The sequence below is a fragment of the Cygnus olor genome, chromosome 1, assembly GCF_009769625.2.
Source record: "Cygnus olor isolate bCygOlo1 chromosome 1, bCygOlo1.pri.v2, whole genome shotgun sequence".
In the NCBI taxonomy this organism is placed as follows: domain Eukaryota; kingdom Metazoa; phylum Chordata; class Aves; order Anseriformes; family Anatidae; genus Cygnus; species Cygnus olor.
In genome coordinates, this window is record NC_049169.1 from 67,451,283 (window position 1) to 67,475,336 (window position 24,054).

The 24,054-nt window shown below is 39.9% G+C and overlaps 1 protein-coding gene across 4 annotated transcripts in view; it reads left to right on the forward strand.

Moving 5' to 3' along the window:
- Nucleotides 1-19,431, forward strand: part of PTPRO (protein tyrosine phosphatase receptor type O) — a 131,271-nt gene extending 111,840 nt beyond the window's left edge. For all 4 annotated transcript variants that reach the window (XM_040563116.1, XM_040563128.1, XM_040563095.1 and 1 more), the window contains 10 exons: nucleotides 2,500-2,535; nucleotides 3,879-3,960; nucleotides 4,971-5,061; nucleotides 5,579-5,655; nucleotides 7,979-8,113; nucleotides 9,101-9,223; nucleotides 10,710-10,864; nucleotides 13,324-13,459; nucleotides 16,801-16,921; nucleotides 18,067-19,431. In XM_040563116.1, coding sequence (XP_040419050.1) covers nucleotides 2,500-2,535; nucleotides 3,879-3,960; nucleotides 4,971-5,061; nucleotides 5,579-5,655; nucleotides 7,979-8,113; nucleotides 9,101-9,223; nucleotides 10,710-10,864; nucleotides 13,324-13,459; nucleotides 16,801-16,905 — 940 coding nt within the window. In that variant the 3' untranslated portion in view covers nucleotides 16,906-16,921; nucleotides 18,067-19,431. The remainder of the gene's footprint in view (nucleotides 1-2,499; nucleotides 2,536-3,878; nucleotides 3,961-4,970; nucleotides 5,062-5,578; nucleotides 5,656-7,978; nucleotides 8,114-9,100; nucleotides 9,224-10,709; nucleotides 10,865-13,323; nucleotides 13,460-16,800; nucleotides 16,922-18,066) is intronic.
- Nucleotides 19,432-24,054: the final 4,623 nt, after the last annotated feature.

The following is a 24,054-nucleotide window of genomic DNA, read 5'->3' on the forward strand; positions in this document are numbered from 1 at the left end:
TTAACCAGCAAAGGCCCAGGGTCTATTTAGAAACAGAACTGTTTTATGAACTATTTACATTATATATATATACACATATATATGTATATATAAATGGGCTATGATCCAAAAATACTATTTTATTTACATAAAATAAACTTACGTTCCTGATGGTCTGGAGTCCAAGGGATAGTGATGTACAAAAATGTGTTTGGTATCAAAATTAAGATTTACTTTTGACCAAATATTTTCGCTTATGTTACCACACAGCAACAATGCCCTGGGTAGGCAGTCATAGAAATTTTCAGCATAGAGATTTCTGAGACTGGTGTTCTTTGGGTCATGTTGACTCTGTAAAAGATACAAAGAGCCATCTCTCTCTTTCATCCCTTTGCCTCTTTTTGTTTAATATGTATTAATATGCATTAACTCACCTCTCCAGATGTGTATCATTCTTCAGAGGTTTCCACTACAACGGAAAGCTACCTAGTTTAGTTTAGATGGCAAACTTTCAAGGAGTTGAAGTTGAAAAGAGATGAGATAAGATGAATTGCTCTCTTTGTATTTTAATCTGTAGCATAAATGAAAGAAAAGATGAAACGCTAGCTAACATTTTAAATGTGTTTGTTTTGCACACACATTGGTTTAAAACATTTATGAACATTCATGAAACAAATGCAGCATTAAGAAACAAAGGCCTCTTGAGGAGTCTCAAAGCACAAGAAATTGTTGATGAGAAATGGATGTCAATCATTTATTTTAGTTTTGAAGTGTTCCTTGGAGAAGAATTCTTAGAAAAGTCCTGTCATAAACAGCACTCCAATTTTTTTTTTTCTTCTAGAATGAATTCCAATCTACCCAACATTAAAGATTTATCATAGTCATAGGGGATAGGAAAGAAATGCATTGAGTAATTTAAGTAAATTAATTTTAAGATTTCTTTGGGAAACAAATCTTTGAAGATGTAGAATAAATACTAATAATGTATTTGTATAGTACATATAAAGAGGTGACAAATAGATGACAGTATCTGTATAGTTAGCATTGTGGGCTGAAGAGGTATACAACAATGCTTTGCAAAGTAAAGTATTAAAGTAAAGTAATACTTTACTTTGCAAAGCATTGTTATATACCTCCACGTTAGTGTAAAATTGATATTGCCATAGCTCCTGTTAACTCTGTAGGTGAAGCTTCACATCTAAATGCAAGTGTACATTGAAAAGATTAAAAAAAAAAATACTATAGCTGTGGCTGCTCCAGAAACTGAGCATTCTGTAAAATTTAATTTTGGAAATTAATTTTTTAATTCAGTTCTAAACTTGGAAGGGAAAAGAAAGAAAGAAAAATGTTCCACTTCTTAATATTTCTTTTTGTATCTTTGTTCATCGTTTTGGAATGAAAAGTCTTCACTTTTAATTTATCAATTGAAGCTATGACACATGTATCTATGACACATTATCATGAAATTAAAAATTGTATCATTATAATGTGATTAATGAACATTATTTGATGCCCAGGAAAAAAAAAAAAAAAGATACCGCTAGAATTCATTATGAGTAAGTGATAATCTACTCATGCTCTGTGTTTGGTTTAACAGAGAGGATCAATGTTTTCAAAACTTTATCCAAATTATTTGAGGTTTCTCACTTAGTGCACTTACTCTGATTAATTGGTTAATTAATTGTGGAACCAACAAAATGAACACACATACACCCACCCTCCAAAAATCCACATGGTGGTGGTCAGTGTAGTGTAGTTCTTAAGTCAATTTCTTATGGGTTATACTGCTTTAACTCATGCATAAGCTTGCTTTCACCTGTCACTAGTGAATTATATCTCTTATAAATCATGTGAAGACAAGTGTTTTACATGACTAGCATAATTATCTCTAGCTGTTAAAGTCAATTAAAATTACCTAAGGTTTTAGCTTTAGTCCCGCTGAAGTCATTAGGATATATGCCATTGTCTTCATTGATCATCCTAAGCAGGTTGTGCAATGGGTGAGAAATAGCATCAAAGCCCTTTCCTTTCTCCTTCACTGTTAACTGATTTGCAAGTGGTCTTCTCTTTCTTTTGACACTTCTTGTCACTGGTTGCTCTCTAGCATTGGCACCTGTTTTCCCAGACCAATAGAACCAGAGTGGAGCAGCATGGGGCACGTTGGTTCTCCATCCCCTGCAACAGCAGAGACCCTGCCAGGCTCGGCTAGGCTCAGGACTCAGCCCTGGCCCACATGAAGCCAGCATTGCAGTTGGGTCAGGATTGGCAGAGGACCCATTGTTTGTTGGAACAGGTTTTCACAAGGTGGTAGTTCACGGATCCACCGAATGAAAAACACATCCCACTGGAATTAATGCAAATTTTGCAATCAGCTTTAGAACGTCCAGGATATTATCAGCAAGCTTATCCTGACTATTATGGTGACCAGTAAATATGCATTCTTAAATCAGTACTAATTATAAAGAATATGTAGTAGTTTAATGAATGAAAAACACATTTATTTATTTATTTATTTTACAGGAGTAAAAATGGATTAAAGAAGAGGAAGCTGACCAAGTATGTAACTTCTTTGATATTTAATGAAATTTAAAATAAATTTAAAAGATCTCCTTAAACTAAACATCTATTATGTAGTATATGGTATAATGATATTGCAATTACAAGTATAGAAAGCTTCTTGGTTAACATCCTATGAAAGATGTCTGAAGGCAGAAAACAAATAGTAATTGGACAAAAGCAATTCTGCTCAACAGATAAATTGTGGTAAAACAGCTCCTCACTGATAGAAAATTAGTCATCGGGGAAACGATCAATTATCCAACTTAGTGATTCCAATGGAGCTTATCCTTAGCTAAAAGTGACAAATGATGAAAAACTGGAATGCATTTTTTTGTGGAGTTATTTCCCTCTTGACATGAGGCTCTCAATATATTTGTTGTTAGAACACAGAAATCATTAATGCTAACTGGTAAACAGGAGTAATTAAGTGGTGATAAGACAGGTTCCTCTGGGCATATTGCCTCAAAGTAAATGAAAAGATTACTGTGTACATGCTTCAGTAGCTTGTAAATTAAAGCATGATAATTAGGTGAGGGAAGCTGTTCACCTGTGTTTCCTTATTCAGAGTGTTAGGCTAATTGTTTCTCCTTTATGTCCAGAGTCTCTGCCTGTACTAAAGAAAAACCCTCACCTGGTGGAAAAATGTGTAGAATGATGAGTGTCACTAAATCAAAACAAATTTATACCTGCTGAAGCTCTGCATAGTTTTATATGCCACTTGTTTCAGCCACCATCTCTCTGGGAGGTTAATTTGACCTCTATTGACAAATATGTATAGTTCTCAAAGCCAGCAGAGAATGCTGTTGCTGCAGTGACATACAAAATGCTGTTTTAACATTTTTTTCCAGGACCCTGTCAAAAATCAAAACCTATATGTGAAATCCATTTTTCTGTGTGAGCAAAGCTCAGATGAGTTTTAAAATTGTTGTTTTGCCAGATGTTTTCCTTGTGTGAAAACAACCTTCTGCATGGCACAGAGGCAACTTAAGTGAAGTGGTGGCTGCCCTGGTGCTGGAAGCATTGCTCTCAGGATGGCATGTAGAGTGCTCTGCACCGGGGTGCTGGATCACCCCACTTACCATGGTGTCACCTGCACCCTGGGGACATATCCACATTAAATGTGGTTCAAGGAGCAGGGATTTGTAGGAAAGGTGCATGGGCCATTCCCCCCAGCTCAGGCCAGCGGTTTACCTCATGTAGGACAACTCCAACCCCCAACCCTTGTCAAACCCATCAGTGCCAGCAGCACTTGTATATAGTCTTCTGAGGGAAAATAAAAATGAAGCCTAGTACTTTTTTTTTTTCTTTTTCTTAATTTGTGTGTTTTTTTCTTTTTAAAGCCCTGTCCAGTTGGATGATTTTGATGGCTACATCAAGGATATGGCCAAAGATTCTGATTATAAATTTTCTCTGCAATTTGAGGTAAATCTATGGGGACTATGTCATCTCCTAGCTGCCATGACTAGATCAGCTTTTTCCAGATGTTAGGTTTGTGTGATGTCTTCCTGTGCAACGACTGTGCAGTGTGTGCTGTTTCTAGGTGGGTCAGTTTCACTTCAAGTTCTGCAGAATTTAAAAGCAGGCCTTGGTACCATTAAAGAACATATTTAGTAAGCAGATTGGAGTGGGTCATCATGTGTAATTTAAGACAATTGTCAGATCAACACACTTGCTTTAAGTATAGGACATGCTGATGGCCTAAATTGAATTCAAGGTTTTTACAGTGTCTTTAATTTGAGGGGCAGCACTGGAATGAGGAAGTAACATCAAAAATCTCTTGAAGATCAAGGAAGGCTCTTAAACAGCACTGAGATACATTATCTTCATTACCCTGCATTTAAAGTCAGTTTAGTAATATAAAAATAAAAAGCTCCAGTCCTAGAGCTAGCTCCCAAAGGCTTGAAGGGGGAACAAGAGCACTGTCAGGGCCTTACCACTGCTCTGGGTGGCTATCGTTCCCTTACTGCCTGTGAAAGTCCTCAGGTGCATCACATGTTAGATGTAACTACTGAAGGTAGTGACTGGAAAGATTTTTCAAGCATTCCCTAGTAGAAAGATCAAAAGCCACTTGAGGACCCAGTGAAAACACTTTAAGTGGGGTGGATGGCCACCACAGAATTTGTCAGCCCCTGTGATTTGACACTATTTTGGCTAACTACATGTGGGTGGAGAAGAGCAGGCTGTTGTCAGAGACTTGAATGGTGGCAGTGCATTGGCACTATCAGCAGATGAGACCACATTGTTGCTCTGTGGCTGTTTGGAGCCAAATGTAGGGGCATCAGATAAGTAAACTCAGTGTAGTAATGCTGTCGGTTTATAGTGTTTTATGAACATTTTCAGTCTGGTACATAGCACAGGCATTTACTTCACAAAGAATCATTATATGAACCTTGGAGAGTTTTACCTTGGCATTTTTCTTTCTCTTACCCCAGGAGCTAAAACTGATTGGGCTTGACATACCACACTTTGCTGCTGATCTTCCCATGAATCGCTGTAAAAATCGCTACACAAATATCCTACCATGTAAGTACAGTACATGCAAGTGAATGATAAAGTCCCTCGAGTGGGAAAGCAGATTTTTAATAAGAGAATGAGGGAATCAAGGCAGATTTTCTGACTGATAAAAGCCTGTTCTAAAGCTTGTCCTTAGAAAGAAGCAGGCAGTAGGTCTTATATTGTTAGCTTTGAAGAGACATAGCTTTTGGGGGATGTTTGTGAAGACTGGAGTTTGGAGGTGGGAAACACAAGGTCGTTTCTACTATTGAGTAGTGGTACTATTTTTTTTCCTATGATTTTAATGAAACCTAGGGGAGCCCAAAGGGACGGCAATTGGAGGATATATTTTGCAGAACCACAGTGATGGTGCATCCACGTAGTATTTAGTGAAGCAAAGATAGTTCTCTGTTGGTGAATATGAGCATTCTTTATTTTTTTAATAGCTTTTTTTTTTTTCCAGTTTTTATAGGATACTTTTAATTTTTGGTAGTTGGAGTTGAGTGCCGTGCTTGATGGCCGAATGATTTCTCATTTCCTTTTACAGATGATTTTAGTCGTGTCCAGTTAGTCTCAATGAATGAAGAAGAGGGATCTGACTACATTAATGCCAACTATATTCCTGTGAGTAAGGACACACTGGTCAATGTAAAGAATAGTGTCTTGCACAGCAGTTAGGGCACATGGGCTGCAAACAGCACAATATCTCCTGGTAGCTCAGTTACATTATCAGCATCTCCTTCAGCTTCCAGTACTTTGCCTACAGGGAACTGTGCTTTCCACCACCCACCAAAACAAAAGGAGGGTGGGGAGAGAATTTTCACCAGTTTTTCTCATAGTAGCACTGGATGAGCTGTGAATCTTTGTGAAAATAATATTGGAGTGGTAGAAAAATGTGGAGGAAAGGTTAAGTGGTCCAGTGCCTTTTTAAGACGGCAAGGATAGCAATTAGAAACTTTTAAACTAGAAACCTTTCTGGGTTTCTAATGCGCCTGGAAAAAGGATGATGCCAGATACTACAACACACAAAAAGCATATAGCCCAGATGGCATATAGGAAGCACTTCTGCTTTTCATTGCTTCTAGTCTTCCCAGGGTACCTCCTCCTGCTTGGCAATGTGCAGCTGTTTACCAGGGAAGAACACCCAGAGTTTTAGGATAACTGAAGTGAACCCAGAGCTGTAGCCAAATATTTTGACAATGGGGGTGGGCTAAAACCTCATCATCTCTTTCCACTGTCCCTGCCCAAAGGTTTGCCCTTGTTTTATCGCCCCCTTCTCCACTGCCCCTTTGCTGGGTCTCAGTGTGTGCTGTGTTCAGGGAGAGCAATGTGCACTGCCTTGCTCTGCATGGAGAGGCAGCAGGGCACTCCAGTATCTGTTTAGAAGAAGATGTTTCACTTGGGGACCATATACAGATGAGCATTTCTGCACCCTTGTTGACAGAGTTAGCCCTGGCTGTGCTGGAGAGAGCTGAGTCAGGATTACGGAAAAGGGAGGAGCCCTCAAATGAGTCAGTGAAACCACATCTCTGTCACTGTGGCATCGCCCGTGCATGTGCTGCTGAGTATGTTGCCTGTACTTAGCTTCTGTGTGTCAAGGGCCTGAACATAAACACTACAGCTGCATGTGTCTGAGCTTGTAGTGAATCAAGAAAGAAAAATGTTCCAGTCTTCAAAAGCATCATTCACAAATCAGGAAACTTCTATGACATTGGATTATGGATAATAGGATTGTATGTAGGCAGTACTTTCTGGATTACCAAGTTCTGTTTTTTATAGTTTACATCTGTTTGGTTTTACTTACAGCATAATGCTGACCACAGAAATTGTCTTCCCAACAGGGACAGACACATCGTCTTAATGCTTGTTTGTTCCTGAAGATTGCTTCTTTACCTCCTTCCAAACACTGACAGCAGTGGTGATCTGTGTCTCCATGACAATAAGGATTTGCCACTTAGGCTGGACAAACAAACAAGGTTCTGTGTAACAGAAAAACTCAGACTACACTGACTTTTAGAGATGTCTAGAGGAAACTGTTTATTGAAAGTACTCCCAAAATGTCAGTATTTTTACAATCCACATACTGTAGTGGCACAGAAATTGCTTAACTTACATAGGATCATGCTGTGTGTTGAATGCATCTTTTTCTCTTTGGAGGAATATTAAATAACTTTCTAAATATGGCTTTGCTGATACAATCTCTTCAAAAATGGTTATACCAGATGCTAAAATGTCCTTTTTATGTATCTTTTACATGGTCTTTATAACAGTCTTTTCTTTGTGGAGATGGGAAGGAGTCTTTTACAGTTAAAAGCACATTGATAGTGATAGGAGAAGAAATACACGGATGTGAAGTGTCTCGGTCCAATAAAATATAACAATATAATCTGTTAAGGGTCTTGACTGAGCACATTTTCTATTATTTTAAACAGAGTTCTAATTAATATTTTGCTAATTTAATTCCTTATGCTGTAAACACGTTCATATACTCCTATTCATGGCTACCTTCCATTTACATCAGTTCTTGAAAATCACTACAGCGACTACTTTTATAATTGTTTTATGTCTATAACTAAACAAACACATAAATTACAAAATCTGGAAGAAGCTGGAACTTTGTTTGAGGATTCTCCTTATTTTATTTTTTTAATCTTGCCTTTTCAGCTTTCAAGGCAAAGGGTTTGTAGAGTAATGGCTTCACCTCCCATCTTTCCTTCTAATTTGCTTACAGTTTGGGAGCACTAAAAATAGAGAAAGTTGTAATTTCAAAATAAATCTAAAAAATCATAAAATAGTTTATATTAGAGATCACTTTAAAAGTACAAATTGAACCTGAACAAGCTAAAAAATGCAAAAAAAAAAAAAAAAAAAAAAAAAAACAGAGAAAAATAGGAGTTCTGAAGCATTAAGCATATCAGTAAAAAGCACTTGTCTCTTTGTTTCTTAGGGTTATAATTCACCCCAGGAATACATTGCAACCCAAGGACCACTGCCAGAAACCAGAAATGATTTTTGGAAGATGGTTCTTCAGCAAAAATCTCAAATTATTGTTATGCTCACTCAGTGTAATGAAAAAAGAAGGGTATGTAATGAAATCTTTTACATCTTTCTTACATGTTTCTTGAAAGAAACTACCCAAAAACATTTATTTTCTGCTGGGTGGATTTCTTTGTATTGTTTTTCATGAGGAAGCATCATAACCATAACTTGGCTATGCACTTCATTTGGTTATGGGAAGCATTTCAGGATGATTAAGGGACTGGGGCATCTTTCATTTGAGAAGAAGCTGAGGAAGCTAGGACCCTTCAGATAGGGGAAGAAAAGGTTCAGATGGTTCTTGTCGCTGTGTGTAAATATTTGATGGGAAGGAATGGAGATGAGGGAGTTCTCAGTGGTACCCGCTGACAGGACAAGAGGCAATGGGCACAAACTAAAACACATGAAATTCAATTTGAACACAAGAAAATGCTTTTTTACTGTGAGGGGTGGTGTGGGGTCAAACACTGTCACAGTTTGCCCAGAGAGGTTGTGGAGTCTCCCTCCTTGGAGATCTTCAAAAGCCACCTGCATGTGGTCCAGGGCAACTTGCTCTGGGTGGCCTTGCTTGAGCAGGGGTTGGACCAGATGGCCTCTGGAGGTGCTTTCTGACCTCAACCATTCTGTGTTTCTGTACTTTTAAGTTTACATAAAAATAAAATACAAGTATTAGGCTTTATATTTCCCTTGATATTATAATAGAATCATTTGAAAGATATGGGTTTTCTAGTATATTCTCGTTCCTCATGTTTTGTTCCTCTTAGACCTCTTCTATGAGGGAAACAATCTATAAAGAAGCTATGTATTTTCATTCTTTGTTATGCTAATGCTCCCCTTCAGAAACCAGTGCATAACCATATCTGTAGTTACACAGGCAGGAATGATCAAGCTGAAAGTCATTGCAGGAAGCACCTCTTGTTGAAGCCTCAACCAAGTAATTCTGTAGGCTTCTAAAACTGCAGTTTTACCTTTGATTGTTTTGTCTTTTTTTAACATTTGGATATATATGTATTTAAATATATTTCTCTTTCAGGTGAAATGTGATCATTACTGGCCTTTTACAGAAGATCCTGTTGCATATGGGGACATTACTGTGGAGATGCTGTCTGAGGAGGAGCACACAGATTGGGTTTATAGGAATTTCCGAATTTGCTATGTAAGCAAAACATGTTGCATGGCACTGCTAATGGGATGGGAATTTGGTCCAGACTTTTCTTTAACTTTTGTCCATTTCTGGCATTCAGTGGAAAGCACCTAAAAAAATGATCATGACCTTACCATCACTTCACACAAGCAAATGTCTAAACCACAAGATTTTCCTCTAGGATTGTCATCTCTGTGAACTTGTCAGAGACTGAAACAACAATAGTACCATGGTTCTGGACAGATGGTTACTGACAATGAACATATATACTTTTTTTTTTTTTTTTAATGTCAGGCATAACCTTATTGCTATAAGCCATTCAAAACTTGAAAAAAAAGTAGAAAGTGAGAATATTATTCAAAAGGGCAATTGTGCAATGTTCATAGCAAAGGTTTAGTGCATGTCTCAGACAGGATCTTGAGTAAAAGGTGTCCACACAGACGGTTCTCCACTCCCTACTGCTGCTGAAATAGAGCATTTTTCTGCTTTCATTTATCAAAGTAGAGGAAATGGAAGAGCCTTGCAGCCCATTACAATCAGCCAAGCATCCTGTGCAGCTGTTTCAATAAAGCATGTGAAAATACAGGAACTGGTATAAAACATGATGGGATCAACTCAGAGGTTGGGCTGTTGGTATCTACTGAAAATAATTATCAGAGTGCAGTTTGCTGTTCGGGTAAACAGTCCTTTACCAAAACCAGGGCAGCTACTTCAGGGGCTTTTGTAATGATCTCATTTTTAACACCCTTTCCCTAATCACCTGCTGTTGTCTGTGACTGGAGAGGGATTACTACAATAGGGGTATTTAGCCTGACCCAAAATGGCAAAACTAAAGGCATTGTTTGCTTGCCATGGGTTTTGGTGATGAGACCCTCCCCTCCACACACTTTTAAGATCCTTTAAGTCTCAAAGACAACATGTGTTGGATTGAGGATCTTATTTCACCAAATCCACTAGAGGTTTTAGCATTATAAATGCTTTTGTTAGTAATGGGTATTTTTTTAAGGAATTTCCTTTTCCATCTGGAAATGATGATGTTGGGAGGTGATTTTTTCTTCCCTTTCAGTGATGCTTTTCTTTGAAACTTCAGAAGAAAAATTCTCATGAATCCAGTATTAACTGTTTGCCAACAGTGTTATTCTTTGTCCATGGCAGAAGAAGAAAGAGAGAGGAAATGGAATAGAAAGAGGAAGAAACCCTAAACTTGAAAAGTGCAACATTGCTTAATTTAAAAGGGAAACAAAATGAAACAACCATTAGGAAAGAGAAGGAAAAAAAATCCCACACAGAAACACGAGTTCATGCCTGATCTCCAATTTCCCCACTTTTAAAATCAAATATCATGTAAATACATTGCCACCTTTTTGGTGGACTTTACTTTCTTAGGCTGTGTTTGGATTAAAAAAAGCAACACAGCAATAAAACCTCAGTCTGACTGAGCGTTGACTGCACTGTTAAAACTCCTGTGAACATGCTGCCATTGTGCTTTTCCCATTAGGCTGATGAGGTGCAAGACGTGATGCATTTTAACTATACTGCCTGGCCAGACCACGGTGTCCCCACAACCAATGCCGCCGAAAGCATCCTGCAGTTCGTGCAGATTGTCAGGCAGAAATCAGCAAAGAGCAAAGGCCCCATGATCATACACTGCAGGTAACACTTCAAGGCAACGGAGAGCTGAAGGAGGTACCTGGTTAGATGGGCTGGGGAACCACTGGGAGGTTCTGGGATTCTGTTCATCTCTTAGGTAAACCGAGGATGTTTTCTCTTGTTTTTAAGGGTAAAGGATTAGTCCCCTGGTTTGACTGCGGCAGGTCTGGGATTTCAGCCTGCACCCACAGGTGCAGCACTTCTGTCCAGAGTCGGGTCAGCTCTGGGGCTGTTACAAACAAATTGCTTTGCACAGCAGGCAATCCTGGTGTACAGCAGCTTGGAGTTGGCCCCTGCTTTCTCATTTCTGTGCCTTTGCAATACGGATGGTGTAGTGTGTCTGAGGACATCCTCCTCCTTCTCCTCCTCCTCTTCCTCTGATTGCTCAGCTTTCGGAGAATTCAGAATGTGACATGAAGAGTATTATCCTGTGCTAGTAATAATCCCAGTATCCCATGATAACAGTTACATGTGCTTTTTTTCCTTTTTTTTTTGGAGGGAGGTTGTTTATACACTGACAGATTTCTCCTGTGCGTCATCTGGCCTTCTATTAATGCACTTGCTCCCTGGGCCCCACCGGGAGCAGCTGCCGTACTAGTAGTGATATCATACCAGATTGCTTCCTGACACAGCTCTCCCCACTGATTTCAAACCTCTTTGTGGCTTCTGCTGCAAGAGCCGCTCACGATAGATTTTCAGAGAGACATAAATAACCAGGTTGCAATGGATGAGTATGTATACGTTATGGTGACATGCTCCAGAAGGAAGTCGAGGCTTGATGAGGTCCGTGTTTGCCAGCCCTGCATCTTCCACCTCACAGGCAGCATTTGCGTTGCTGCACAATGTGTCAGCACCCTCCAGCATGGTCTTTCCTGTTACTGGTCAGCACTGTTTGTTCCTTGCAACACACTTTCAAGTGCTGCTTTCTAGAAAACAGTCTTGTAGAGTAATGTCTTCTCCAGTTTCGAAATGGCACCTAGTCTTCTACCAGAATGCAGAACAACACAGGCATCTGTAAAAGCATCAAGTCATGCAGCCCTCCCCTACAACCTAATAGAGAAATTCATAGGGGATATTGTTTTGGGAGTCCTAATATCAAGAAGGGTGCTAGGAAGTCAGGGAAGAGATTTGAACGTAGGGCTGCGAAATTAAACTCTTTCTAAAACGTAATTGTTCTGGGAAGGAATAGGAGAAAGCATTAGAGAGCTGGATAACAACCAGCTTCTTTTTTATCTTCTTTTTAATATTCTTTTTAATCAGGATATTCATACCAGCAGAGAGAGAGTTTTTCAGACAATATTTTAGCGTATACTCTACTTAGACTACATAGATTAAAAGTAGCAATGTTCTGAAATAAGTGGAAGGGGTGGAGGAAGAATGTATTGATAAACTCCTACAGCAATTGTTCTGAAGCATTAAAGAATGCACAGAACAGACATTTTTACAACTTTTCCACTTGTTATTTATGAATATATCAATTAATGAATCTGTCAAATAAGTAGATCAAAAATTCCATTGTATTCCATTTGATATATTGACTTTTTTTAAACAAGCACAAGAAAAAAAAAAAAAGACAACAAAAAAAAAAAACAAACCTGTTGCAACTTTATTGCAAATGCTTCCAAGTCTTTTCTGAAAAATACAGCAAAACAGAAGAAACAACTTAAGACACATGCTTCTCTCCTTAGCAGTAGAAGCTGTGTCGTGACTCTGTATAAAATTGTACAAAGCCTCTGAAACCACACCCATAATGAAATCAGACTTTAGTGTTACACATGAATTCACAATGCAAAGAAATATTTAAGTATTAGAAGCTATAAATCAACTCATTATGTGTTTGTTTTTCCAGTCGCTAAGCATCCCTGTATGAAAACGAAGATTTTTCATCCATGTGGTTGCCATCTATTTCTATGTCATGCTCCCAAAGCAGAAGTCCTGCAGCAAAGCCTACTCTGGGTGGTTTGTCCTTTGAGGATGAACGCCAGTAGTGCAGTGCCTTTGCAAAGCCTCTAGTTCCCTGTACAGAGAGCTGTGGCATGGAATCGTGCATTTCCTACCAAAATGCCTCCACATAGCAGTCAGTGCAGAGCAGGACACTCTGCACTTATGGCTGCAGCTCCTGTAGTGTGGGATTTCTCATGACTTTGAGGGGAGCAGTGGAAGTGGGATAAGCAGCCAGCTAAGGGTGGATGAGGTTATGCATGAGCATTCTGCACGTGAAAACGTGCAAGAGATGAAGAGTATAAGAAGGTGAAATAATTGGAGAGCCATCCATCCCATAGTCTGCTTAAACAATGTATGAAGGCTCGCATGACATTATATCCCCCAAATTAACCAACTAGTCTGACCTCAGGTTAGCTACATCCAAGATGCAGGACACCTGCTTTTTGCACTACCACTGATTTTCCTCCGTGTCCACACCTGAAAAGCCTAAATGTAGTGCCTGTCTATGTGTGTTGCAGTGCTGGAGTGGGACGAACAGGAACCTTCATAGCCCTGGACCGACTCTTACAGCACATCCGTGACCACGAGTTTGTAGATATATTGGGCCTGGTGTCTGACATGCGGTCCTACAGGATGTCCATGGTGCAGACAGAGGTAAGATGCCCTCTCAGTTCACTTCAATGTGAATGTATCATGAAACCTATCTCATGCTCCTCTGTAGCATGCTTGTGTCCAGTGACTGTTGTTCCCCCTTAATGCCTGGCAAAACAGCTATGAGTAGAGACAATTAAGTTTTCATCTTCATTGTAATATTGTCACATTATTAATCTGCTGAATAGGTGAGAGTCTGATAATATATCTTCAATCTCACTGATGTCTTCCAGGGGGGATGGGCTATTCTCACCTTCTGAGAAATGGACGTGTAAAAATCCATTAGAAGAGATTAACATTTGAAATTTTCAAACCATTTTGAAAAGTGTTGGACTTGCTGAAGGGCTTAATGACTTATGACGTATTGGACAGCCATTCACACTTTTTTAAAGGATATCATATGGTCAAGTGTATGAAATAAGTTACATGATGGCAATACAAATACCCAAAGTGGAAGAGACAAAAGAACTGTAAGAGAGTCTGCCAGACACCATCCTGCCCCCTCTCCCTGCCCCTGTGTCTACTGGGTATTTCTTTTTCTCTTTTTGAGGAAAATGTCAGAATAGTCATATCAGAATATTTGTATGGAAAAATATACAGAAACTCTTTTTTACAAAGCAGAAGGTTTTATGCATCTGAAAAGTTCCTGTTTCCTCTACTAATGATGGAAAGATTTCATGCACGTTGTACTCTTCACTAGTTAGACACAGCACAAACTGGCAACCCCCACATAGCTGGAAGCACCACCAACACTGTTAGCAGCCTGAGTCTGGCAGATAATCTGTTGCCAAGGATTGCCTATCCCAGAGCAAAGCAGAGAAGATTTAGCAGGGATGGGAGAGGAAAAGGGAAACCTGCAGGGACACCAGCTACTGCCTAGAAATGAATAAGGTCATTCTCAGACCATTCTGGATCATTCCCACCAACCTACCACTTTTTGTCACAATTCCCTAAATTAATCCAAAGGCACGTCCTTACACAAACACCAGAAAATCCTGGTGCTTTATTTCAGCTGCAGCTGCATTACCACTCCAGAGGTGATGTGATTTTTTTTCTTTTTATTGTACAAACTCATTGTCTGCTTGGGGCTGATGTCAGGGTCTAGGTTTTGGTGGTTGCTGAGCTCCTGCTGCTCCTGGGAAGTGGCCTGAGCATCTTCTTACTGCCTGCTGCTGCCGCTCTTCTCACTGCCAAATGTGCAAACCCACATGTACAAATCATACCTCTTGTGCACACACACACACAAACACGGTAAGAAGGCTCTCCTAATGCTTTAGCAAATTAGATCAGGATGAAAATGTTCCACGAACAGGTGCTAATACTCAGGATTAGACACCGGGGGCAGGATCAAACCTACATAGCCTGTCCATATTGGAGAGAGCAAGACCTACATCCTAAACTTGGTCAGCAAAGCTTGCTGTAATATATACAGGCAGAGGGGGGAAAAATATCCCTTCTCATGGGCATGTGTGGCCTGTCTGCAGTGGCCAACTGTGGCCTGGGGTTTAGATTTTGGGTTAGTGCAGCAGGGGGGCCCCAGCCCCGCCAAGCCTTGTGCCCAGGTCAGTAGGCGGCACTGACACCCAGGCGCAGGAAGGATCTATTTACAAAACCTGAAGGCGCACACAGCTCACCTGGGTTCATGTTTCCTCACACGCTAGAAACGTGGCTGTGTCTGACAGTGAAGTTTTTAAAAAATGGCAGAAGCCCAAAAAGGGAGTTAGAGTAGAAAACACCCTGAATTGAAACCAGTCACTCCAAGTTAATGGGAGTGAGGAAATCCAGGCATTTCTGTGGTCCAAAACGTTTCACGCTCATCCTGATACCTGCTGAGATCAGCTGACCACTGGGGACAAGGACTGAAATCCAGACTCAGGTTTTGGAGTTTGAAACTGCCTCTGTCTTGGTAGAGTCGTTTTTGTTTGAGAGCCACTTGCTCCCCGTGCGTGGTGAACATAAGGATTACTGGAGGATTCATCAGGGTTTGCTTTCTCTGCTTGGAATAAACTCAAATGATGACTTAGATTTAAAATTGGAATACAGTGTTTCTCTGTATGATGATGGAATTCAGAAAAAGCAAACCATAACCAAACCTGAAGATAACCACAATCTTTTCTCATGTAAAATCTGTCCACAAATGTAACGGTACCTGTGATTTAATTAACTTGCTTTCAGAGTCATTTGCACAGTGGGTGATAACGCCCAAAATAATTAAGTGCTCTGTGAGCAAAATCAGATTTCAGCATTTTACTGGTAAAGAAGTCAAGCGTTAGGGAACATGAAGCTTTTCAAAATGTTTCAGGTGTATGTGCAGCGTGGATATAATTTGTTGTACATAAAGCATTTGGGTACTTTTCTGGGAATTAATTCATTTTCAGGCAGTGTAATTATGCACTTCCTAGAGACCATATAGAGCCTGCAAGCTGAAGACCTGAGACCATGTAGTGTAAGTTACATCTCTACCACTAAAAGACATCAAGTGCTGGGTTACTGCACGTCACAGGTCCCTGTGGTTGGTTGCCCCTCTCTAACTGGTCAGGACCACAGGACTAACATTCCTTGTCCTGCAAAACTGCCACCACGGACTGTGTCAGAGACTGTGACAGTGAAGAGCTTCATTTCAAATTTAAATGGGAAAGATAAGTTGCGCACACAGCAGTGCCATTTCTCAGGAGGAAGCGTGTGGCTCAACAGCGCTGCTTCCTCATGAGCACGTCACTTGCACTGTGGCTGCCATCTGTACAGCTGGCATGTGCTTGCACAGCCTCCTCGTAGCACTGATTAATTCACACTCTGCAGACAGTCAAAAGGGGAACTGTGAATGATAGCAACTTTTGTTTCTACAAGCAAGCAAGATTTCCAGTAAGCCAGGTTACAAATATGGCTGCAGTGCTTCTCCCACAGCATAGCTGTGAGTTAACATAGAATATATCCAGTTCAGAGCTTAAAGTTGCCACCAACAGCAGACCTCAGTCACAACTAGTGGTTAATCATAGTTACTGGCAAAAACCTGTTCCTTATGCACAGTCACCCAGCTTCAACTTCCAGTCAGGTGATATCAGTACAGCCAACACTACAACACAGTGTTAATTCATCTGTCATCATTACACACATTGCAAATGATTACGATGCCAGGGCAGCTCAGGTAGATTTTGGTGCCTCCACTACTCATGTGCAACAGCAAAGGGCTATTATTTGGGGAGCAGACATGTCACTGTACAATGAGGAGGGACAGAGAAGCTGTGCAAACTGTTACTATGAACTATTGAACTGGTTCACTGTTTGGGTTTTTGTCAGGCTTTCTGGGTTGTGAAAATGCCCACTCATACGCTTCTTTCTTCCAGGAACAATACATTTTTATTCACCAGTGTGTGCAATTGATGTGGCAAAAGAAGAAGCAGCAGTTTTGCATCAGCGATGTCATATATGAGAACGTCAGCAAGTCCTAGTTTGGAGTTACAGGTGGTAAGTCAGGCAAGCCTAGCCTTGTGCTATGCTCACAGCTTAGCCTCTCAGCTGCTTGGTAGCAAACAGTGTCACAGGAGTTTGCTCCTCACACTGCAGGAGCTTTGCTTGGGGTTTGAAGCTTTCTGAGCTTCATCCTCCTCCGAGGTGATTTTGTGAGAGTGCAAGCAAAAGTCCTTCAGCCTCTTGCATTAAATAAGCCACCGTGCTTCCCATGGCAGTGTAAAGGTTTGTTGGCTCACTTGTTCAAAGAGTAAGAGCGTCATGACATCCTGAGTTAGTGTCTAATCTAAGCAGTCCCACTAGTTGTCCTACCACGCTTTGCAAAGTGTAAAGGATTCAGGTAGAGGGAAGTTTTTTTTTTTTACCATGGGTCATTCTCACGTCACTCCCCAGCTGCCAGGCTATCAAGGCCAGCAGCGGGTTTGGGCTGGGCAGCTAGTACATCTGGCCTGTCAACAGAGCTTCTCAAAGAGCGAGATGGTAGCCCAAAAGCTCTGACAGGAACCCCTGGGGAACCAAGGAACAGGAGGCCTCTCAGACTGGTACCACCATTAGTCACCATCGTGCTGATCCACACTGCCCAATTACTGACTCAGTGAGTGCAGCCAGCCCAGTCCCCAGTTCAGCATAAAACACATTGCTCTAAACTACCAGGCCATGGTTTGGTGCCTTCTGTCTACAAAGCTCATGTAAGCAAACCCGTTTCCTTGCACAGTGGGGACAAGCTGTGGGGAGGCGAGTCACTGCTGCTTGAGCTAAAGCTGAGCTTTAGTTCATTAGGTGGCAGTAATAAGCCAGCCATAACCCTAACATTAGCTTTCAGGTGGAGCAGGAAACTGCACGCTTTTAACATAAACTGGCTTCTCCGCTGGTGGAAAGCCATGCCATAGGCCCCAACACTAGCCATCTCCACTGGGTTTCTATGATGTTGCACACTTCATTCCCCTGCCCATAAAATGAACCATGGCTTTGCACATGCCTCACTTTTTCCCCATGTCTATATAATTTACTGTCTAAACTGAGTCCCAGAGTCTAACTGTTCATATGAGTGAGCTGTTGTAAGGACGTCTGGCAGAAATGAATGCTAAGATCCTTATTTATTTCCTTATCTAACGCATTCTGTCTGTGTTGTGCTGTTCCAGATGAGACCATGAAGCACACCCATCTTCCCTTGCTTCCAATTTTTCCTTCTGATGGCTCGAACTGTCAGCTGTTCTGCCATGAGAGACCACTGCCTTGCAGTATGCGGACAATGAAAGACAGAAACTTTAACTTTCAGAAGCACTGGGGAGACAAAGCCTTAACGAGCCTGCGGTGTCTTTTGAACTGTTTAATTTCCGGACATTTTTTAAAAATACTGGACCAAATTCAACCGAACAACATGAAGGAAAAGACACTATAACATGTGCATAAAATAGATTGCTCCAGAGTATTTGTTATATTTGGTACTTTCAGTTGTTTTTTTTTTTCTGTGCAGGTTGGGCTTAAGGTTAAAGTAAGTGCAATATTTTTTTAGTGGTTTAATGAAGAGCTTTCTTCATGTGTCACTGGTCTGTGCTAATGTCCATAGGAGAGCAGGCATTGTTAGTATCTAATAATACCTCATTAGTGAATAGCGAGGCATGAACATACATGAAGAAATCTGGAGATGGTGAAAAGGGGGGTGGGGGTGCTGGGTACCTGGACTGGGCTGTTTCCTACAGCCCTGACGTTCTGTGCTTGGGGCCTGGGGAGACGCAAGACCTAAGGAATGGATGGACCGTCAGAAATCCAAACCATGGAGCCGAAAGCTGAAACAGGCATCCAATGCTGAGAAATGGGATCATTTTGGTTCGTGACAGTGCAACTACTAATTAAGAAGAGGGATTGCTCTGTTCACCAACCTTTTCAGTAATGCCATTGATCAGGATCTTTTTTTTTTAGATAAATCTAATCAAAGTGCAGCTGAATTTTAAGCTGGGATATCTTAGACTCCATTACTATAGCATTTAACTGTTTGAGCAGTCTATGGTGCCTATGCCCCTCATTTGTTTATTATTTTTAATAAGTATTAAACCTGTGTAAAAATGTGAAGCTGATTCAGGTTGGGGAAAAAAAAAAAAAAGAAAAAAAAGTGCTTTAATGGATGTAACTACTTCTCCGGGCTGGGAATTCATGGTGTTACACGAACAGTTATTTTGGCATGTGAAGGGATGTTTATTGCTTTATTGCTACGAGGTTGCCAAAGTGTCAGCATGGATTCCTGCAGGGACGTCGGGTCAGGGCGAGGGGCTCTTTTCTTTTTTGCTGTCAGTTTCAGTTCTAGTCAGAATAATTAGCTACATATTTTTTTTGTCTTTGTATAATTCCGGTACATCATTGTGTATTGTGACATGGATGCTGTCAGAATGGATGTTTGATAGCATTTTATAGCCTGTTGCTTTGTGTCACCTCATTGGAAGTTAGCAGCAATGGTAAATCAATGTAAACAAAACAAACTTGAACTGAAAGTAAACACACTGGATTGCTTACCTGTGAAGAAGTCATTGTCAGCGAAGCAGCAAGTGCACCTGCGTGTACTTTTTTTTTTTTTTTTTTTCCCCCACAGTCTGCTACCACCTGTCAGTGTACCAGGGTGTAGTTTGGTAGCTCAGCCACTTCCAGGAGCCTGATAACATCCTTCGGACGACATCCAATTTATTCTGATTTTTTTCAAAGAATTATTCCTCCAGCTGGTAAATAGGTGTATATTCTTTTAATATCTACTCCATCACAGTAATGGTTATAATGGAAAACTTCATTTAAACTGTCCCACATATGCTATGCAAAACTGCGTAGACAACATAACCTTCAAATAAACCAGGTCCTTTTGAAGGGTATTGAAAGAAGCAGGACTCTAGCACTGATTATTAAATGGGTATGAGATGAATTTCCCTCTTACATGCATACTTCTCTTTGCATGCATCTGATATCGCTTTCACAGTTTCCACTGAGCCCAGTCCTAAAGCAGAGCTGCCATACCTCTAAATAGGAAACACAGAGATGGATACGAATGGGCAGAGAGCCCTATCTTCAGGGGGGGCAGATTGCTAACAATAATGTTATTTCACAAATGCACCTCAGCTGGAGGGCCTGCCATGTTATTAAGAATGGCAAAGATTTGCCCAGCCTAATTTGAAGAGAAGCCAATATTATAAAAGAGCACAGGACCATTCAGACCTTGCCTTCATCTTTTTGTTTGTTTATATTTCACAGTGCTATTGCATGTTTACTTAGAAAACACATTCACCCCCTCTAGATAACTTTAGCAGGGGAAAAGAAAAAATGTTCTTACTTTCTCATCTACTGCCTCTCCCCTGCTGTCCTTTGCCCACTGATTCTACATTTATTATGTAGTATAGCCCAGAGAAGCCATGTTGCTTTTAAAACACGGATGCACACACAAAATACCACAGCGTGAGCTGTCTGTAACAGATCCTTGGCTGACCATGCCTGGGTACAAGGTTGATGCAAAGATGCCAAAATCACAATGTTGCAAGCTATGCAGCCTGAATATCCTCGTTTTATGTTTTTGAATGCATGTCAAAAAATGCTCCGATTACATGGTAACAGGTGTATACTTTTCCTATAATAGTTACTTTGTCACAGAATCAGTTCTTATTAAAACAAAAACAACAACAACAAAAATCCTTCCTTCAGAAAAAAATATCCTTTCCTACCACTTATATTACCCAGCCCTGCACACATGGGTGCGTTGGGATGGCAGCGGAAACCACCTCTCTTGGTGTTCTTCAAAACACATCTAAAGCAACAGGATTGTCTGGGAGACAGTGTGGCTCAGAAGAAGCATGCAGAGCCTGTTAGCATGACTCAACATACAGACACTTGTCATGGCCAATGAAAGCCAGACCAAAAGAAGTATGTTTTGGAGTCATCCTGCATGTTGATGAGGTTTCGAGTATCTGTCAAAACAATTTATTTTTTTTAATGAATTTCTTGAATTATGGGGTTCATTCCTACAACTCTGGTGATACTACATATGGTCTATATCAATAGCTGTTGCATTTATAGCAGCTATGGACTCAAAGGTAGGTTGGGAGGGCTCGGGGTTGAGCTTTCAATGTTGTGGCAGGCAACAGTGGTGACTAAGCAGTTTCCCCATTTTCTTTCATCTCCTGTTATTTTAATCTACAAGTGCTAGTAAGAAATAGAAGCGCAAACTAATATCCTGATACTGATTTTTGGTCTGCATGCTGGGGAATAAGTAAAAGGTCAAAGTTGCAACCTAAGCATGTAATTACAGGGAGACTAAAGAAAGATACTGAAGAGCCAAAAGCAGTTAAAAAGGCACTTATTAGCTAAAACTCAACATAGCAGCAGTAAAAAATTCAACACATTTCAAAATATTTAAACACGGAACACAATGCATTCTTACAAATTCCTCTGGTTTGCACTCCATGTACATAACTACTGCTTGTGGCAAAGCTGGGAGGCTGAGCACAGACACATTCTTTCAACCACGCTTGATGTGCCTGACTCACTACTCACACTGGGCTGCTTGTTTTGTGTTTTAAACATCGCTCAAACTTCACAGTTGAGAAAATGATCGTAGACAAACTGGTTCCTACAAAATGGTGGCTTGGCCAGGAGCACAGGTTTCCATTCATAATCATGTGTCCTTTATTCATGAGATACAGCTCAGGAAAACAAGTGGAATATACCTGCTGGAACAAGGTATTCAGGCTGTATCTTGGTCCTCTGTATGTCCTAAAAAACCAAACAACAACAACAAAAAAAAAACCCTGGAAACTCAAAATGCATTCACTTCCTGTTTAACAATAATAATAATAATAATAATAATAATAATTAATAATAATAATTTTGCTAGTTTCAAGTTTCTTAATCTACATCATGCCAGTTATCATGAATTTCTGTTCCCTAACACTGCCAGGGATGCTTTCAGTTTCCCAAACTCTGATGAATACACCTAAAGTCACAGGAAGTTCAGCGTATTTCAGAGTAGCATATCATTTTGGATGCCTACTTTCACATAAAACATTGATTTCTGCACAAACAACACTGTGGACGTCTACGCTTGTTTTCCAGGCTACAAATAATACCAATCTTTCTATAACACACTGCTTTAGGGTAATAAAAGGGTGTGGAAAAAATCTCACTCATAAATCAAAGTTTGTTTGAGGACAGCACTGTTTAGCATTTAATAGATGGTAAGTAACCTTGTCTGTCCATGTGTCAATATTGGTTAGACATGTTCTTTATTAATTAAATGTGAGGTTTCAGAGTCTTTTTCTTTCCCCATGCTGTCTCAAGGGAGGAAGCAGACTAAAGGATGGGAAGAAGTAACTTGCTGATGTTACATGGTATGTGCTTAGAAAGTATAAAATTGCTGAGTGAGCATAGGCTGCTGAAACTCTCTCCCCGCACCCAGTTAAAAAGGCAGCCTTGATGACAGCAAAATAGTGAAGCAGTTCTTATGTTACTGAACAGGATTCCTCTTTTTTTTCACATCTAGTAAGGCACTTTTTAAAAAAACTGTTTTGTTTCCTTCTCAAAGGTACTTTACACACATTTCAGTTTTCTGAAATATTAGTGTCAAAAACAAACAAACAACTCACTGCTCAAATCCTAAGGAAAACAGTTGGAATGAAACACTGCATTTGACCATTGTTGATCATTCTCATTTAAGACACAGAATTTTGAAGAAAATGTTTTATTTTCATTTGGTTAACCCTAAATCAAATCGCCTTTTGCTTTCTTGTAACTGCCAACAAGCTGCAAATCCAAAAGCTGCATAGTGGAGGCACCAAGCTCCCTACAGTGCTTTAAACCATCAAAGAAAACCCAGCAGAAAGGGAAATATCTGCCTTAATGGCACTCAGCTTTCACAGTCTGTTACACAGAAATCATGCAGTCTAATTTAGTGTAAAATACAACTTTGAGCTGTAGTGGTATTACTATAATAATAATAATAATAATAATAATAATAATAATAATAAAGCAATAACAACAACAACAACAACTGCAGAAAATCAAACAAAAAAATGGGGAAAAATATTGTCCTCATCCCTAAAGTATATGGAATGGATTTCTTGTTATCCTGCTGTGTATTTCCAAAGATGTCTCTGAGCATACTGCCTGCATTCACATTAAAAAAAAAAAAAAAAAAAAAAAAAAAAGACAGAAAGAAAAACACACACACAAAACAACAACAACAACAACAAAAACCAGCTGCAAAGTTACCTCTTTCCTCTCAGAGATGATAATATGGGTGCTTCTTCCAAGACCTCTGTGAACCAAACTCCAGAATGTCTAAAGAGTCTCAGATCTGGTGCCTCCTTTGGGCAAAAGCAACCATATGTTGAATGCAAGAATAAACTTGCAGTCAATACAAATATTGGCTTCATATTTTGGTAACTAACAAGGACAGAGAGGTACAAGTAACCACCACTATGGCTTTTATGGTATCAGATGTACTTTGCATGTGAAAAGAGAGTGACTCTAATTTTTAAGTGCAACTTTCAAAGATCTTTTAAAAAGTTTCTTACTCCTCTACTTGCAAGTTATGGAAGAACCTTTGTACGAATAGCTTCGGATTTTCCTTTATATGGTTAGTCTGGGGACTGTACAGCAAACATTCTTCAAGCTAGGTATGGACACCGTAGATAATAGACATAAGGTGCAGAAAAGACAATTTTAAACCTGGCTGAGAGAATAGTTCCAATCTTTTGAGGACTGGCCTTGAGTTTTAATGATAGGACAGGCAGCAAGACAGACAATTTTCTTCCGTAAAGCTATGTGTATAGGTTGAATGGTTGTAGTTATGCAAGTTGTCCAGTTCAAATGTCTCCTGCAGGAAGAATGCAATTGGGAATTACCATTTCTTTAACTGGGTAAAAAAATAAATAAAAAAATCCAATTCTTGGTAATTGCTATGGTGTTTAGAATCTTCAGTTTCGGATTCCTCATTTCCTGACCCATTTCTGGGTAAGACCACATTTAAATGAGAGGTGTAGTACTGATGTACTTTTAACAGGTGTAAAGAATATATATAGAATGTAAAAATATAGACAGACACGTAACCAACACACAACAATATTTGTAAGGACATTTACAATAAATGGCACTAAACA